At 41.8% G+C, this 18,643-nt stretch overlaps 1 protein-coding gene across 1 annotated transcript; it reads left to right on the top strand.

Moving 5' to 3' along the window:
- The first annotated feature begins 4,851 nt into the window (after positions 1-4,851).
- LOC308332576 (putative phosphatase phospho1) lies at positions 4,852-16,995 on the top strand. The gene is made up of 2 exons (XM_080788534.1): positions 4,852-4,970; positions 11,611-16,995. The coding sequence occupies exon 2, from the start codon at positions 11,656-11,658 to the stop codon at positions 12,436-12,438; it is 783 nt and encodes a 260-aa protein (XP_080644660.1). The 5' UTR covers positions 4,852-4,970; positions 11,611-11,655; the 3' UTR covers positions 12,439-16,995.
- Positions 16,996-18,643: the final 1,648 nt, after the last annotated feature.

The following is an 18,643-nucleotide window of genomic DNA, read 5'->3' on the forward strand; positions in this document are numbered from 1 at the left end:
AGTGTTCTCCAAAAGATCTTGTGAAACAAACTATTGTATGAGCATTTGTCAGCTACTTTGTGGGTCAAGGTTATATACGGGTCACCTACTTTTATCACAAGAAATAAGCATAGGAATTTCTCATTAAATTCCATCAACTGCAGTACAATAGCTTAGAGGTCAGCTGTCGTTGCGGTCCGGAAGAAACCAACTCCATTTTTTGAGGATTTCGATTTTTGACTTTTAGATGTTTGACAGCTTTTAGTGTGCGTGTGAACACAAACATGAAATGCCATTGATAATGAAGGGCCAGTTTTGAGTGTTGAGTAAACACAAACATTGAAAACAAAGGTGAGGACGCATGGGTTTGATTTTATTATATTATCTCCTTATTTTAAGTTTTTGTGTTTGTTTGTAAATAGATGCCCTGCTTGGTCATTATTAATCACACTAAATCATCAAAAGTAGCAGATCTGCAAGCTCGAATTTGAGCTACTTTTGCTACTTTTGAATTTGAATCCTCAAAAGTAACGGAGCGCATGTACTGTTTCCGGCTGCATATGTCCGTGACTCCCTCGGCCAATCGGGGATTGTGAATTTTGGTGACACGTTCGGCCAATCAGGAACCACCGTTTTGACATAAACATATTATATAGTTACATCATCAGCCAATCCCTGATGGGCCGAGGGGCATATTTTGGTGTGGTCCCTCGGCCAATCAGGAACCACCCTTTTTACATAAACATACAAAAATACACAATATGTATACATATGTGGACGGGGCCAAGATGGGCCCTTAATTGTATTTGTACTATGGGAAACCTTCACGTGTCAGTATGGATGTGTACAAATATGGAGTTCCAGATCAGCACATCAAATATGTGCTCAGGTTTAAACAACTAATGTCTGTGTGTCCCTCAGTCCCTGTGTCTCTCTCTCTCTCTCTCTCTCTCTGCCCCTGTCTGTCTGTCCCTGTGTCTTGTCTCTCTGTCTCTGTCTCGACAAATAATATGCTCTACCATATATCAGTGCTTTGATGTGCTGTTGGATAAATACGGTCTACAAGTGCCACTTAAACATGATTCAATGATTGAGTTGGGGAAACTTGGTAATCTGGACGCAAAACGAATTGGCCAAGTTAATTTTGAAGTAATCACACCCGTATAAAGTAAGGGGCCCGGCGCTCTTATCATACATAATCTGATTCTGGCCAATCACAATTTGCGTCCTTACCGTCTTCACTTTTCTGCCCTCTATATGCAAATAATAATAATATATTATAAGTCTTCTTGGTGTATTCCCGGCTTCTTTCTGAAAGCTTCTTATTATAATACAACAGCCACAGGCGTAGCTTAAGAGGTCCAAGTATTGAATCTCTTCAGTATTGAAGAGATTGAAGAAATGAAGAGAGAGAGTATTAAAGATATAACACGTTTCTTATAAATCTCCTCTCCAGTTCCTCCATTATATAGAAATCTAAAACACCCCCCCTGGAGGTTCTGAACACACACACAGTTGGAGAACAGTGTTCAAGCAAAGAGATGGGCAATTTGTCCATTTGTAACTCAGTGTACAAATGAAACCAATCGGATTCTTCTTACAGCTCTATTTGGTTTCATTTATAAGCTCTATAAGTTAAATGAACTCCCAGGATGTATTTGACAATATATAGTTTAAGATTTCAGATGGATGGTTGATGGCCACTACTCGCCAAACATTTTGTAGCTTACATGAAGGCCCAAACCACACCAATTATTCTCCATGCAACTCCTTGCAATCAAATGGTTGCGAGTAGTTGCATGCAACCATTATTCCCAATGGCAGGTGCAAGGAGTTGCATTGGTGTGACATGTCCTTAAAACTGTTTTGTCACAAGGAGTTGTGACTAGTTGCATTGGTGTGATTTGAGACAGACCCAGTTATACATGTGTTACTATGAAACAGGTGTCCAGTGGGGATTCATATAGGCTCAGGAACTCTCCCTCTAAAAATAACACGGAGACCTTTCTGTTGGCCTCGGTCAGCAGCAGAACATTGACCATCTGTTTCAATCTTTTTAGGAACAGAAGACTGGCTGACCTTTGCACACAATGCTGTAAATCAAAGAAGCACTGTGGAAGTTCTGAGGGGAACAAGAAGAATAGATCCAGTGGCGGTCGGACAAAGAACTCAAGCCCATACTTGAGTAAGTACTCCTGGTCAAATATTACTCCACTACACTAAGTTAACCCATTCTGACCTGAGGCCGATTCTAAAACCCATGTTTCTATGTGGTGCTCAACCTTTTTCTTGTCAAGGACCCCATTCATTATCTGACATTGACCACGGACCCTCATCTGAAAATATGACCCTTGCTGAAGCAAAGATTTGAGTTAAAAACATTTGTTCTGAAATATATATTCAAAGATTTACGCCACATTTTCACGATTTCCAAAAATAGCTAAAGTATAACATAATGCTTAGTTAAAACACCAAGCATTATCCTGAATGGGTTAAAGTTGCTTTGAGTTAAAGCAGTGGACAGTGTGGTTCTCAACCTTCTCAAGCTGCAGTGCATATCTTTGGTCCGATACTAACGCGCCCCCTCAGGCTGTAACCCCCCCCCCACTGGTGACCCAGTGACCCAGTTCATACACCCTTACACCCTTGGAATGTAGGAGTTGAGGCAATGCATTAAGTTTGACAAACATAAAAAAAAAATAGCTTGTAGATCTGATATTTTCACAATTTGTGTCTCTTTCTTGACAATTTGGCCAATGTTAAATTGTCACTTCACGTGCGCGTGCGTCAAACAGTGCATTGGCTCTCTCTTGCAACAGGCCCATATCATGTTCATTAGCTCTACGTCACGCGTTGAGTTTTACATTCAGACAAACAAGCCTGAAGCCTTTGTGTGACTGTTTTGTCAGATAGCGCGAATGGTTGTTTTTGATAAGCACTAGCGTGCGCACGCACACACACACACACACACACACACACACACACACACACACACACACACACACACACACACACACACACACACACACACACACACACACACACACACACACAGTTAGTTACTTTATTGACTCAAATGTATAAAACATTCGGTCCAAACAATAGTAAAAAACCCATGAATCAAAAACTTAAAAAAGGTACAATACATTAAAATATACAATACACAATACAGAAATTTGTTCTATCACCGAGTCCAGTATTTTAAGCCAGGTTTTAATTGGGATGTCTATTTTGATGTTTCTTTTGATGGCATAGAATGCCCTTCTTGCCTTGTCTCTCAGGTCCTTTACAGCTTGGTTGTAGTTCCCTGTGCTGCTGATGTTTAGGCCAAGGTAGGTATAGTTTTTAGTTTGTTCTAGTGGGATTGTATTTAGGAAAAATTGGTGGTTTCGGCGGCTGGGCCTTTTTTTAAATATCATGATTTTAGTCTTGGTTAGGTTCACTGTCAGGGTCCATGTCTGGGAGAATTTGTGTCGGAGATCAAGTTGCTGCTGTAGTCCTTCCTTGGTTGGGGACAGCAGCAGCAGGTCATCTGCGTAAAGTAAGCATTTGATTTCTGTGTTTGCCAAGGGGATGCCTGGAGCTGTAGACTGTTCTAACGTTTTTGCTAATTCGTTGACACACACACACACACACACACACACACACACACACACACACACACACACACACACACACACACACACACACACACACACACAGCAATAGTTTCCCCAGTCCTTCAGACAGCCGCAGAACCAACACTAGTCTTTCGTTAATGATGATTTCCTGTTTTCCATAGAAGTGTATATTTGTACGTCTTTAAATGTTCTGATGAATAGAAGATGGAGGAGGACCCTGATGTAAACAAGTCTTAGTGCTTTTCATGGTTTATCCTCATAGCAGTTTTTGTATTGACTTACATTTTTCAATCAATCAATCAACCAATCATCCGTGGGCTGTGTCGGTAATAGTATGTTCATTCGTAAAGATAGTATAGCATATCAAAGAGGCAGCTGAAGCTATTTCATTTTTTGTAGCCTACAGTATACACTCCATACATGCATACATAAGTGCCAACACTCCTGAAATCATATTAAGTCAGTGAATGCTAAGTCAATGAATAGCTAAGCTAAGAGAGTACTAAGTCAGTGAATACTAAGTGAGTGGTGAATAAGTGCATACTAAGAAAATGTCCTTATTTTTCACAGTAGCCTACACCTAAGTATGGTGAGGCCTACCCATGTAGGCTGGGATCTGGGACTACCATCAGGGCTCTCCAAAACATCTTGTGAAACAAACTCATAAACTCATAAACTCATTGGCTGATAAATTGAAGCCCTATATTATATACATTTCTGTCTGTCTTTATTACTTTGAGGTCCAACAGCTCAACTGTCAATTATGTAAGCAACGTGCTGTATTACATCAGACTCTTCCCTTACATAATTCTTGATTATCAGACTTCAAAAAGCAAGACTTTAGGCTTAAGACCTTGAGGAGCTGCTCCTTTAAATTGCCCCGGCGTGTCATTGGACGGCAGCGGATGACGTCATTCACGGGGCTCCCCATTGAAGCAAGTGGGAGCTGCGGGATGCACCCTTATATTCTTATATAACTCTAGTATGGAATCGGATGCACTTGATTGAGAGAGAGAAAGAGAGACAGCGAGAGGGAGGGAGGGAGGGAGAGAGAGACAGCGCGAGGGGGAGAGAGAGAGAGAGAGAGAGAGAGAGAGAGAGAGAGAGAGAGAGAGAGAGAGAGAGAGAGAGAGAGAGAGAGAGAGGGGGGGGGGGGGTAAGGGGGAGAGAGAGAGGCAGGGAGGAGAGAGAGAGAGGGGGGAGGGGGAGGGGGAGAGAGAGAGAGAGAGAGAGAGAGAGGTAGGGAAGAGAGAGAGAGAGAGAGAGAGAGAGAGCGCGCAGCGTCCCGCATCGCGGCAGAGAGCAGGAGAAGTCGAGGAGGTTGCGGTAAAGCCCGCCGGCCGGCCGGGGGACGAACACACTCATTATTTGGTAGGTTTTTAGGTTAACTTATTATATTAGCTGTGTAGTATCGGTGATTTTCAACATTTTTTAATTTTAGGAAGCCATGGAAGGAATCCGTTTGATATAGGCTGTGCATTAGGCCACCACTAGTGACCACGGACTCCCGAGTCCCCATCAACCCATTGATGATAGAATCGGATGTGGTTTCAGCTGCTCTGTCCACTCAGGACCCCAAACCCAATTTACACTGCAAAATGCTCCGTGTTAATTTAACTCCGAAAGTGACAAAATGGTCCTTGGTTGGTTAATTGGTTCAGCTCATGCAGACTTGCAGAGTTAACAGACCCGAATTAATATAGGGTCCAATTTGGAGAGAGAGAGATCTAAAGAGAGTTGCCTGTCCTAGGCAGCCTGTGTGATTTGACATTTGCAGCGTAAAGTGTTGCTTTTGGGGTCTTTGAGCTGCACATGCAGTCACTGACTGACACACCAAAATATAGAAATAATAAATAAAATATAGAAAAAGCCTGATCAATGAACTGGTGGAGAGCTGCGCGCTGCATGTGAGGTCAGGATCGGACGCTGTGTCAACACTGTCAAGGGTAATCGCTTCTGTAAGGGAACGAGAGTTTAAATTTAGACGGCTCAGCTAAGCCTTGTAAATATAAATCATGTTTCTATAAATACAAACTGCATGCACAGTGCTGCTGTTGTTGGTGGCAGTGGCACTGACTCAGTCACTCAGTTGACTGCACTGTCTGGCACAATAACAAGAGTGTGGTTTTGTCATAATGCGTTTGAGGAGGTGTGTGTGCGTGTGTGTGTGTGTGTGTGTGTGTGTGTGTGCGCGTGCGCGCGTGCGTGTGTGTGTGTGTGTGTGTGTGTGTGTGTGTGTGTGTCGTGGTATATGACAACTGACAGATTGTACCCGGCAGAGCACCACCAGAATGCCACTGTTGTTGTCCCACCGCCATGCAGGCTGCTGCAATAACAAGCCCTTTATACTAGCTTATTATTATTGTTATTCACCAGAGGCAGAGAGAAAGCTGTGTGGAGTCGTAGAAAAACGACGAACATCGAGCAAAATTCGCTCTGCATTCTTGCGTTTGGTCGGACAAATTAGCCTATAGGCTATGTCGTTTTTATGGTTTTTTTTAGCAATTCATTATTTAGTAGGCTACTTTTAAGTTGCACTTTGTGAACGACTGAACGTATTTTCATATTTGCCATTCCAGGATTGAATTGCCTGATCGAGCGAAGCCATGCATGACTAAACGCAGCATTATGCCGATTAATTCAAAGAGCCTTTGGCTATAACCGACACTAATGTAACATAGTGTAAACAGTAGCCACTAGCCAGTATAGGCCTAATGTTGTCACACTATAATATTGTACACTGTAAAACTGAGATCCTTTTGGTCGTTTACATTTTGTACATTTCTGAGACAGTTATAGTTAAATCAGCAATGAAGAATTGCATTGAAGGGGTGGGGATGGGGGGGCGTTGACAGTCAACTACCGGTATGTGACTGTGTACTAGAGGCTAATGTCGGTATCATGTGCCATATACAGTGTACATGGGTGTGTCCTGCTCTCAGCTGGTCCACTTATGGTCAAGACACGCAGTGATGTAACAGCTATCTGCCCTGCCCTCTTTCCTAACTCAAGTTACAGCAAGTCTGCTCTGCTGCCTGCAAGCAACCTGCTGCAACACACTGGACTCCTTGTCCCTGAAACCTATCTCCTTATGTCAATATGGCTCTGCTCCAGATCCGTCTGTGTGTGTGCATGGGCTTACTTATACTGCTTTTAAACATTTATCTGTGCTGGTCTGGAAGAAGTAGGCCTAGATGCTCAGATTTCTTAACAATGCCACACACACAGTGTTAAAAATACCGTGGCTTGTTCAAGTTAATAGTCCTGCAGTCAAAACCTGTCAAAGTACAAAATATAAAAAGTTAAACTACTCATACAAAATGAGAATTTTCAGAATCATATATCATGTTATTGGACAATAACTGATCATTAGCCACTTAAGCCCTATTTGTATTATAAAACAGACAATCTATAACCTCACTGCACATGTATTGCAATATGCGCTGTAAGCTTCTTTATCAGCTTTATTAAAAGTCTGACAAGTACTGTAACTAGTAATAATTATTGTAGAGGAGTAAAAAGTACAATATTTGCCTCTGAAAGTGGAATAGAAAAAAAAATCAGAAATGGAAATACTCCAGTAAAGTAGCCTACCTCAAAATTGTACTTAGTGCAGTAGGCCTACTTGAGTAAATGTACGTAGTTACTTTCTACCACTCTTGATGACAGATAGTTTGGAGTGTAGTGTATTGTAGCCTATATAAAAAAAAGATTCTTCAAGTTTGGACTCGTTTTGTCAACATGTTTATGGGTTTAGATAAAAGAAAGCAATGGAATCGACATGCATGGATTTGCATGTGGTTGCTTGCTTGCATTGCGTTCTGTCTGCTGCAACTTCCTGCTACTAAATATTTATCCCTTCCTTTCATCATGTAAACTAAACATACTGTTCCTTTATTTAATTCATTATCATTACAAGACATGGATTATGGACCTTTTTGTCTGTTTCATTCTAGCAGGGTTCATGATTTATCGCATGTATACACTGACAAGGGTGTGAATATTTTTCTGGGCTGTTGGCTTTTGTTAGCTGGATTGAGTGAGCATTGATGAAATAACACTTGTTGTTGACCATTTTCAAAGAATCAACATTGTTGTCACATCACAGGTTCAGGCATAGAGAACTGAAGTGGGTGGAAACGGAATTCGGCTTTGTGCAAGCTCCATTTTTGTTGTGGTTCACAAAGGGAGAAGAAACAGAGCAGGGACTGTGGAGAAGGGAGAACAATCAAACCGTAAACAAAGCATGTCAAAGAGAACATCCTAATTTTAGAATCTTTTTTATCTTGTTTTAATTATTAATAGTAATATTGTACCTGCTGTTTTTAAACAGTAATTTCATACCACGTGTGTTTGGTTCAAAAATGAATGTAAGTTATTGTACTGGCGATGATGGCTTGCTAGTGTCTCAGTCTTGGCCTCTGCCCTGCCCTGTGTGAGCCTTTAATTGAGACTCCATGTGGGCACCCTGCTGTAGCACACCTTCATTACTTGGTATGTAAGGAGTGGCGCGTTATCGGTTTATGTCCCTTCTGTGTTCTGCCTTTTTCCGTGTGTGTTCCTGTCTGTGTCACAGACAGATAAGGCTACTGCCACTGGGACGGTAATCTCATCACCTGTATTTATACTCGGAAATACAGTTGAGGGAAAGCCCTCATTTACAATGTAGCCGATGATACATTACAAAGGAACATTATGCAGAACAACCAGTCAAAATCAAATAAAGAAACCGAAAGATGGCAGGGAGCTCAGTTTAAAGAGTTTTTAATGCACAATCTATGTAAAGCACTTTGGATAAAAGCGCTACCAGATACACTATTTACCATTTAGAGATGTACTGTAACTGTACATATGGGCATAAAAGCAACAAAGACAGACATAATAGAGAATAAAAGGGACACATTCGAGATTGCTCCCTGGTGTACTGTGTTGAACCATTGTCAGCGTGTTATCAGCTTGTGACCCAGTCCAAAGATGTTACACATGACATGGTTGGTATGATATATGGTATATAAACCCATTGAACGGGATTGATTGCCCTCAGGCACCATGTAATCAGTGCTTACATAAACTCATAAAGTGTACTTAGTATCTATCCTATTGAACATTGAACAATCTGTAAGGTTCATGCCCTACCCAGGGATATATGCCCTCTGCGTGAGCGTTGACATTTCTAGTGTTGAGCTAGAGAGTGCCCATATGTGAATGCCAAATATTTTCCTTTGAGTTTCATAACGCAATACCTCTTGTAATATAAGGTCCGATATTTTATTTGTCTCCACACCGAATCTCTTTGCCGAAAATAGCCGATCTGCGACATCACAATTTGTCCCTCAAAACAAAACAAAAAGAATGCTAGTGTTCCAGATGGTTGTGAAATAGGGTTAATGTTTTATTCACACAAAAAAGAGTTATGGATTGCAGAGAAAACGGTGTCTAAAGATCGCCATTAAAACTGTAGTGTACGCATGTGCAAACAAGTTTTGTGTGAGCGGGGGTGAGCAAGGCGTTGCCTAGCAACCAGGCCAGGGCTGGTTGCACACACACCCCAAATATTCCTCAACGGCCTGTTATAGCGCCACCAGGAGGCCACAACCTGACCTGCCCTGGTGGAGACCTGTGCCGATTGGCACTTTATTTGCATTGAAATCTCTTCATATAATATAAGAACTGTGTTTGAAAAATAAACTGATAATCTCGGCCTTTTCACTCATATGGATATGAAGCATCGTGTAGCCGAGGCTCTAAATCAAGAGCCTGATATGGTCTGGGAATTACAGCCGAGAGGTCCCACCTTAGCTTAGTAGTAAGGGATAGAAATGTGAGCTCTTGAGGCAGGCTATATGGGCTCAATAGTCAAAGGTGAGTAAGTCACAACTCTAGTTCCAAGCTTAATTCTACTGGTAAACCTGCTAGGCGTATATTTATAATGTCGTGATGTCAGAGGTCAACCACGGTTGTGATGTCGGAGCGACACTTCGTTCCTTCACCGTAACACTGAAGGTGGAAATGTACAAATATACCCAAAGAGTAACACAATAAGCGCTAGAAACGAGTCAAACAACCCAGAGACTACATTTCCGGGTGGGTGTAGCTGCAGCTGCCCGTCACACAACAGAAACTGACATGTTAATTAAGTTAAAAATATATATATATATATATTGATATTTAATGTTTCGTGGTTACTACGAGTCGAGTCACTGACAGCTGAGCTTACGTCAAAGAGGAATCTCAGGAACGCAATGTGTTGACAGCTGGGCGTGACATATAGTAGCAGCGACATTGCTTTCATACCGTTGTAGTTTCAAGGCTTTTGTGGCCACATTAATTCAATTTTCTCCAGAAACTGGCTGTATCAAATATGAACATATATATGTATCATTAACGACGCACAGCCACCCCCCTGATAGAAAGGCAGGGATGATCGGTTTATTTTTCAAACACAGTTCTTATATGAAGCGACATAAAATCCCCCTATGGGGATTTCAATGCAAATAAAAAAATACATGAACCTGTGGACTGACGCCCTCTACTGAAAGTGACGTCAGACTTTGGTGCTCTATAACTATTTGTATAGCACCTTTCATGACATGAAATGCAGCTCAAAGTGCTTTACAGAGCAATGGAGAAAAGAAAAGAAATGCAATGCATAAAACATTAAAATAATAGCAGTAATGCAATACAGTGAGGACATGAATAACAAGGAAATTAAAAGATCAATTAAAAGCAAGAGTGTAGAAGTAGGTCTTGAGCTATGATTTAAAAATGTCTACAGAGACAAGTAAGGTGGTTGTGACATATTTTCTATGCATATGCCGTGGTATATATACTGAATTTGAAAGTGACGTAATGAAGATATGTATCTGTGATGCTACATACTAATTCGTACATGGGTTGTGTTTATAACCACGCCCCCGGGCAAGTTAAGTTTACTGAGGTTAAGGTTAGGGTTAGGTTTAGGCTGTCAATCACAGCGACTGGCCAATCACAGTGCGTCGACTGCACAACCCGTGTAGGCTTTGGTATGTCGCGTCTGTGACCGACTAGTCACTACCCAGGGCAGGAAGGACACAACACAGGGCAGCTTTCTTAAGTAGACTGGTTTATTCAGGTCAGGTGTCAGGTGTGACTGCTTAAATCAGTCATCCTCCATCTCACATACCCCCCTCGTTAAACTGAGGCTGGTGAGAATCCCCAGCCGAAACCTACTCCCCCCCCCCCCCCCCCCCCCATACCAAGCAAAAATGTAAATCTTAGACTCTGACACAGCCATTCCTAACATAAACAACAACAGACTCTGAAACAGGGTTGCTATACCTAAAATAATAAAACCCCTCAAACAACATTGTCCCACACACTTCCCCAATGTCCAGCCCCACCCTCACTCCTGGAGACCAGAGGCATGGGCTGCTGACCAGTTGGCAGAGGTGGTTCTGGGCTTAGGCTGCTGCAGAGTTCGTAGCGGTCGGCAGTAATTGCGCGCTCTGCTTGCACACTAGTGTGCAACGCGCAAGTAGGCACTCAAGTAAGTAGGCACACTTTATTCAGAGAAGTCAGTTGAGAGCAAGCTCTCTTTTTCAATAATGCCCTGATTACAGTACACATAACATACAATATAAACACAAATACATTACAGGAGTGAACAAGTACAGCTAGATCTCAAATGGATCCTTACAAGTCTTTTAAAAAGTTCAAGTGAAATCAAGTTGTTCAGTTTTAAGAATGATTGTAGACAGGCTGCCTGACGAAGGTACAGTGGGAGTTTGTTCCACGCCGTCGGCCCGTAGAAGCAGAAAGCTGCTTCACCGTGTTTTTTAGTGCAAGCAGAAAAGTAGCTTTTTACCGAAACAGTTTCATATTGATATAAAATGATACAACTACGAGATGTCTTGTCTTGTCGTTGGCAGCCCATGGGTGTGAAATAAACTAGTTGGCAGCCAATGTTAACAAAACGGCTAATAAATAACTGCTGACATAAATCTTTCCAATCCTTGTCTCCTCTCCACCCTAGCGGTCCACCATCGTGCCGATATCCCACACCAGGAGGAGCCATAACATGGCAGCCCCTTCCAACCTCAACAACGCTGCGCCCGCGTCGCAGCAGCGCTTCCTGGTTCTGTTCGACTTCGATGAGACCATCATCAACGAGAGCAGCGACGACGCGGTGGTGGCTGCAGCGCCGGAACAGCGGCTGCCCGACTGGCTGCGGGACACGTACCGCGAGGGCCACTACAATGAGCACATGCAGCGTGTGCTGGCCTACATGGCGGAGCGCGGCGTGTCCGAAGACGCCATCCGCCAGGCGGTGGAGCGCATACCGCCGGCGCCGGGCCTGCCGGCGCTGTTCCAGTACCTCTGCGGCCACCAGAAGGACTTCGAGCTGGTGGTGGTCTCGGACGCCAACATGTACTTCATCGAGACGTGGCTGGAGCGCGCGGGTGCGCGCCACCTCTTCCGCCGGGTCTTCAGCAACCCGGCAAGCTTCGACGCGGACGGGCGCCTCGTCCTGCTGCCCTTCCACTCGCACGCGTGCCCGCGCTGCCCGGAGAACATGTGCAAGCAGGTCATCCTGAGGGAGTACCTGGTGCGGCGGCAGCACGAGCGGGGCGGCACGCCCTTCCAGAGGGTGTTCTATGTCGGGGACGGCGCCAACGACATCTGCCCCTCGCTGGCGCTGGGCCCCGGGGACACGGCCTTCCCCCGGAGGGGCTTCCCCATGCACGGGCTCCTGGAGGAGCTGGCGCGGAGCCCCGCGGCCAACTTCAAGGCCAACGTTGTGCCTTGGGCGAGCGGAGAGGATGTGGTGGACTGTCTGAAGAAACTCATGGAGGAGAGATGAGACACGTGTGTTTGTGCGGGTGTATGTGTGCGTGCATGAGACAGCTAGGGAGAGAAATCATACACTACGAAGCCAGCGGTGCAGCAACCGTTGCACGTGATGGATCTTATTAACCAAAGTTATGTGGCACAGTGTAATCTATCGATCTATCATACTTGATGACATGATCCAGTCCAGAGCCAACTCAAGGTGTGCCTTGAAAATGTACTTGAGATTTTAGCTTCACCATCAAATGCAGTCCCGTTGATCCATAATCATGCATCGTACTCCTCAAAAATCAAATCGGAATGTTCATTGGCCAACAACTTCTAGTTTGTGTTTTTAATATTTCTTAGCAGTTAATAATTAGGACCTATGATTTTAAGTTAACCAATTTGAACCCGGCGTTGCTATTGTGGCCGTGCAAACTTTTTTTGAAAGTTCACAATAGAGCTTAAGTGATTAATCAATGTTTTAATTTATTAGGAGGTACTTCTGTTGTATTTTGCAACAAAAATGGGGGAGGGCATAGAGGTCATGATTAGTGACAGTGATTATGTGACACGCATGTTAACTTCTGGTTGAGCCAGTTAATCCAGTTAATCCCGGCCTTTGGGTATTTGACATGTTTTGTTCAGCAGGTGGCAGTGTCGTGTTGATGGGAATGGAAGTGACTGCTGCAGTCTCCAAACATTTCTGGGTCTTTGTTCAGACAACAAGAGCTGATTTATTTATACTTCTGTGTAAAAGAGATTTTTAAATGATTTTAATTTTTTTCAAGGCCTTGCCAACAGACGGATTTGCATAATTTTAGTTTGAGACAAAAGATCACACACACACACACACACACACACGCACACACACACACACACACACACACACACACACACACACTCCTTGCTTTATTGTGCATTTCATATTACTTAATAGCTCTGTAGTATGAAAGCGTTGCATGCCTAAAATAGATCTACAAGCTCATGCATGTGATGCGCTGTGAGTGTGTAGATCTCCTATTTTCAGCGCACGATGCCATCGTTACTATGAAGCATATATAAGGCTTAGCGTGCAACTTGTGAGACCACTGGATTAGGGAACGTGTTGTTTCGCTGTCCGCCCTTCAGAGGTGATGAGAGACAGACCCAGAATGCAGCTTGTTCAGCTTTATAGTCCCTAGTTCTCAAGGACACTTGGACAAGGCTCCTCTGATTGGAGAGCAGTTCAACCATTCACTGAATCGCCTCGATGCCAGCTTCTCTCATAAAAGTCTAACCATGCAACAGCCTTCCATCTGAACACTTTTCCTTACAAGCCAGTCCACCTCCAGCCTATAGTCTTAGCATAGCCAGATGATCAGAAATTTCTGCCTACCGACTACTGCTTTTTAAAATATATATAAATATTTTTAAGTATTCAAATGTACAAATTACAAAGTATATATCTATATTTATTTTTATATAAATGCATTGCTGTATAAATAACCACGAAACCAAGATGTTATAGAAATCTTCAAGATTTCAAGAGTAATGCAAATACTCAAGTAAAGTACAGTTATACTCAAAACAATTAAAATAGTATATGTTACCGTCCATTATGATTATTCTTATCATTACAACCATCCGATATGAAGGACCACCCTAAAGGATTGGTTCTGTTTATTTTGTTTTATTTCTATCACTGAATCATTTCCACCCAGTAGCCTTTATATGTAATTGAAATGTCACCGCCAGACGTATTATTGGTAGGCAGAGAACTTTGATCATCTTGCTACAGGAGACTGTATCTCCAGCCTAGCATATCGATAGTAGTAGTGGCAACTTTCAACAGTTGGTTCTGTAAATATGTCAACCCTTCTTCAAAATATGTATAGATTAGTGTCAATATATTACTTCAGTAACTATGATGAGCATTTCAACCTCCCTTTGTGGTGATCTTGCATGACTTCCTGCTTGACCTTTGACCCAACCCTGCCGGTGCCCACTGAATTCTGAACGTGAAAAAACAAAAACAGAACGTCAGTGCACATACCAGTATTCTGGTAATTATCAGGAAATCCTGGAAATCTGAAGGCTGGGTTCCAGCCTGATCTGCTGCGTTCCGCGGGTCAGAAATGTCACGGAATGCAGCGAATCAGGCTGGAACCCAGGCTAGGAAATCTGGGTTTGATGTACAGTATGATTGTGAACATTGTTTACCATTCGTTTGCAATAAAAGCAGATACCGTCCGTAATCTGTATACTGACAACGAGAAAACAAAACGATATACGTTATGTAACGTTATGTCGCTGTTGAAACGCTGATCTACAGCCTCTCAGCATGCGACACTTTGTGAAACAAAGTATAAATCGAGTTTAGACACGCCAGTATAATGATCTGGAATGAGGCATACATACATCTGGTGGATTACATGGTCTGTCAAATATTATATTCTATTTAAGGCCTTTTGCATTCAGAATACCCGGGCATGTAAAAAGTCACTGACGTGCGTCTCGTCTCATATCTTATATTGCAAATGGATCACTGAATTTAGGTTTGAGTGACATCCGAGGGTAAAAGAAGTGATACAGTATGTGATACAGCATAAATAATCACCCACTAGTGGCCAGTATTGTTTATGTTTTAGTTTCTCAGGGAAAAGAGAACAAAGTGTTTAACGTATATTACCAGGGAATGTACCAATTGTGTGTTCATGCAAATATAATATGCACCTTCAGCTTGACTTTATTTTTCTTTCAAAACAAACTGCAATCTTGTGATTTTAATGTAAAATCTATAGCAGCACTTCCATCCTAACCTTTTCTTGGATCTTAGCTAGCTTGGAAATCTCAAAAGCGTCCGCGGCCCACCCATCTGACCACTTAACAAAATGGCAGCCGATAGGCTGGTGTATCAAACAAATGCTTCGTTTTGAATTAATGGACTTATGTAAGTAAGTTCCTATTTATCGGTATCACAAATAATGAAATTAATTTTTCAAGGTTTTTAAAGAACAGTACCTTGTTCTTATAGAGATTGAACCTTCATGGTGCTATAACTAACAAATATGGTTGATTTGACTTGAACTGCTAATGCATCTAAAATGTTTCCATCCAGTTAATGTGACAGGGTGGTGAAAGCAACAAACCTTGTACTGTCCACTCTTATGGCCTATTCATACTCATGTTTAGGTGATAAGGTGACCACGGAAACGGTGGTTAGTAAAAACAAGAGAGATGTGTTTGGTTGAGTGCTGAGTCGCTTATCACTGTGGCGTGACGTCATGTTGTAGTTTTCGGTGGTCACCTTATCACCTAAAACTGGAATATCATATGAATAGGCCTTTATTCACTTAAACACTTTAAGCCTGGCATCCCTATTTTGGGAATATGTTGGGCAAAATGTTCAGAAGGTATTGACTTTTTATTTTATTTTTTAAATTATTTTAAGTGGTTCAAAATATTCTCCGCCCATGTCCTGGTTCATTTTTACTGCACACGATGGGCTGAGATGAGTGGTTGTCTCAAAGATTAGTTTAGTTGTAAGATTATTTTCTGTCCATATGTGGGGAGATAACAGTGGAGCAATTGAAACCTATGATGTGAATATTTATAATAATAATAATAATCATATTTATTATACCTTCTCACATTCGGGTAACTTTAAGCCACATAATAGTGAAAACTATTTTGTTGCTGGACCCTTTAAGGACCCCTAGGCAGGGCTGTCACAATTAGCTTGTAGATCTGCTATTTCTGCCAATTTTGAACAATGTTTGAAAATGTATGGACATCTTTCGTCATGGAAATGATTGACGATTATGCAAAAAGTGATTGCGATTTTATCAAATAATTGCGATTAGGCGATTATGTAATAATTGTGACAGGCCTTACTTACCCCTAGGCTTCCCCTGACCCCACTCTGAGAACCACTGGTCTAGATTCGCCCACCCAAATGAAATGGGATTCACTGAAAATATATGATTATACAGTCAGTGCAATACAGCCACATTCATAGCAGGCAAAGTAGAATTTCATGACTTTGTATTTGTGTTTGAAGGCTGCTGTAATATTGTGTACACGTTGTGTATGGTGTTATTACTGTGATGTCATCAGTCATATTCACATATTCACTACTATACTTTTCAGAGTATTACTGCTCGTGTTTTTCATATTGTCACTGCACATCACAAGCTCCTTTTAGTCTGTCAGGTTTGACGGTACGGGGGTGTCCTCACTCCTCAATTAACCGGTGGGAGCATTATGTAACATTTAATCAAACTAATCGATTTAATCGCTTATGTGGTTGCCATGACAATATGACATTTTGTGTGTGTGTGTCCTTAATCCAGTGGTTCTCAAAGTGGGGTTCAGGGACCCTCGACCTTCCTTGAGAGGGTTCTACATGCATCCATACAGGTCTGTAACTCTGACAGTATACAAAATGTGTGTGTGTGTGTGTGTGTGTGTGTACACAAATGTTTTTGTACACTAGAATTATGGGGGTCCTTGAAATGTAAGGGTTTGAGAACCACTGCCTTAATCCATAAGACTGTGTGTAACCCAAGACTAATATATGAGGAATATAAAGCCATTTACTGATTCATCTACTTGTGGTGTCATGTGTTATTGTCATCTTTCTATTTCTTCAAAAAATGCCTTTATTCCACCGAAGCATGCTAGGCCATTTGCCAATAGTCAATCATCAGAGAGACAATTTTTCTGAGCTGAAAAACTAAACTAAAACTAATTAAGCCTTAAATCTGCTTTAAAAAACAATTGAAACAATATTTCAACATTCGAAAAAATAAAAATGCAGGATATATTTTTTTAAATAATATATTGTGAAGCCCTGGCACAGCTCACCTCTGTTACTGTGTTTACGTGTAGTCAGATAGTTAGGGGTTAGGCTACTCAGTGAGTACTCGCCCTTACTGCAATGAATGCCAGCTGTACAGTACGTTTGTGACCAGAAGGTGGTGCTACATACAACAGTATAACATCACACTGTCCAGGTATGTGTAGCCTCGGAACTTAAGTGGGTGCTTTTGTTTCCTGTGTGTTCAGAGTGAGACTGTCTGTTTTCGACATGGTCTACTTTATAATAACAGATATTAAAAAGGTCAACATGCTCATCTGTATCAACAAAAAAAGAAATTCTGTTACTTTGGGTTAATGAGGATGCCACTTTATCTGACCCTGATCAGTAAGTCAGATATAGATAGTTTTAAACCTTATTTAATTGAATGATATTTGCACGGCATATGGGCACTTTATTAACTTGCAGTTGTATGTTGCACAGTCATGCTTTTATTGTAGAATACGGTTTCCTGTTTAGCTGAGATGGCTATGGAGATTGTGTAATTAAAATAATAGGATTTTTGTAAACCCAGATAATAATTCGTTTTGACCGATATAACCCATAAGATGAATAGTCAGTAAATGTTATAATTTAGTCAAAACCTTTCCATCCAAATAATGCCAGGTCATTAATGCTGATCATGAACAGCTGTGGGACCAGCAGCAAACCTTAAAGCCTAGGGCTGATGAGGGCCAGCGAGTCAACTTCTTCCTCAGCTCTAACATGAAAGGTGGCAGCAATGGGAAGCATCCTTTGCAATCTGGTTCTAGTTGCACTGGCTCTTTGGTTTTCCCAAGGTAAAAGCTTTTTGCTTTGTTTCCTATGTGCATTTATTAAATTGTAGCTCTTGACTCTTGAGTCTTTTGCAGATTCATAGGACTAAAAAATGTTAAACTCTGAAAACATTCTGTCCTGATAGTTTTGGGGAGCATTCATCTCCAGATAATTTATTTTAAGTTTTTCCAGTCTGTTGTTGTTGTTGATTTTAGTTCCTGAATAGTCCGTAAATGTTATAATTTAGTCAAAACCTTTCCATCCAAATAATGCCAGACAGGTCATTAATGCTGATCATGAACAGCTGTGGGACCAGCAGCAAACCTTAAAGCCTCTGATGAGGGAGGGCCAGCCAGTCAACTTCTTCCTCAGCTCCAACATGGTGGCAGCAATGGGAAGCAGCCTTTGCAATCTGGTTCTAGTTGCACTGGCTCTTTGGTTTGCCCAAGGTAAAGGCTTTTTGCTTTGTTTCATATGCGCATTTATTAAATTGTAGCTCTTGAGTCTTTTGCAGATTCATAGAACTAAACAATTAAACATTCTGTCCTGATAGTTTTGGGGAGCATTCCTTTTATATGTCACCATACAGCTCCAGATAATTTATTTTAAGTTTTTCCAG

The sequence above is a fragment of the Protomyctophum bolini genome (genome assembly GCF_963924005.1).
Source record: "Protomyctophum bolini genome assembly, chromosome: 18".
In the NCBI taxonomy this organism is placed as follows: domain Eukaryota; kingdom Metazoa; phylum Chordata; class Actinopteri; order Myctophiformes; family Myctophidae; genus Protomyctophum; species Protomyctophum bolini.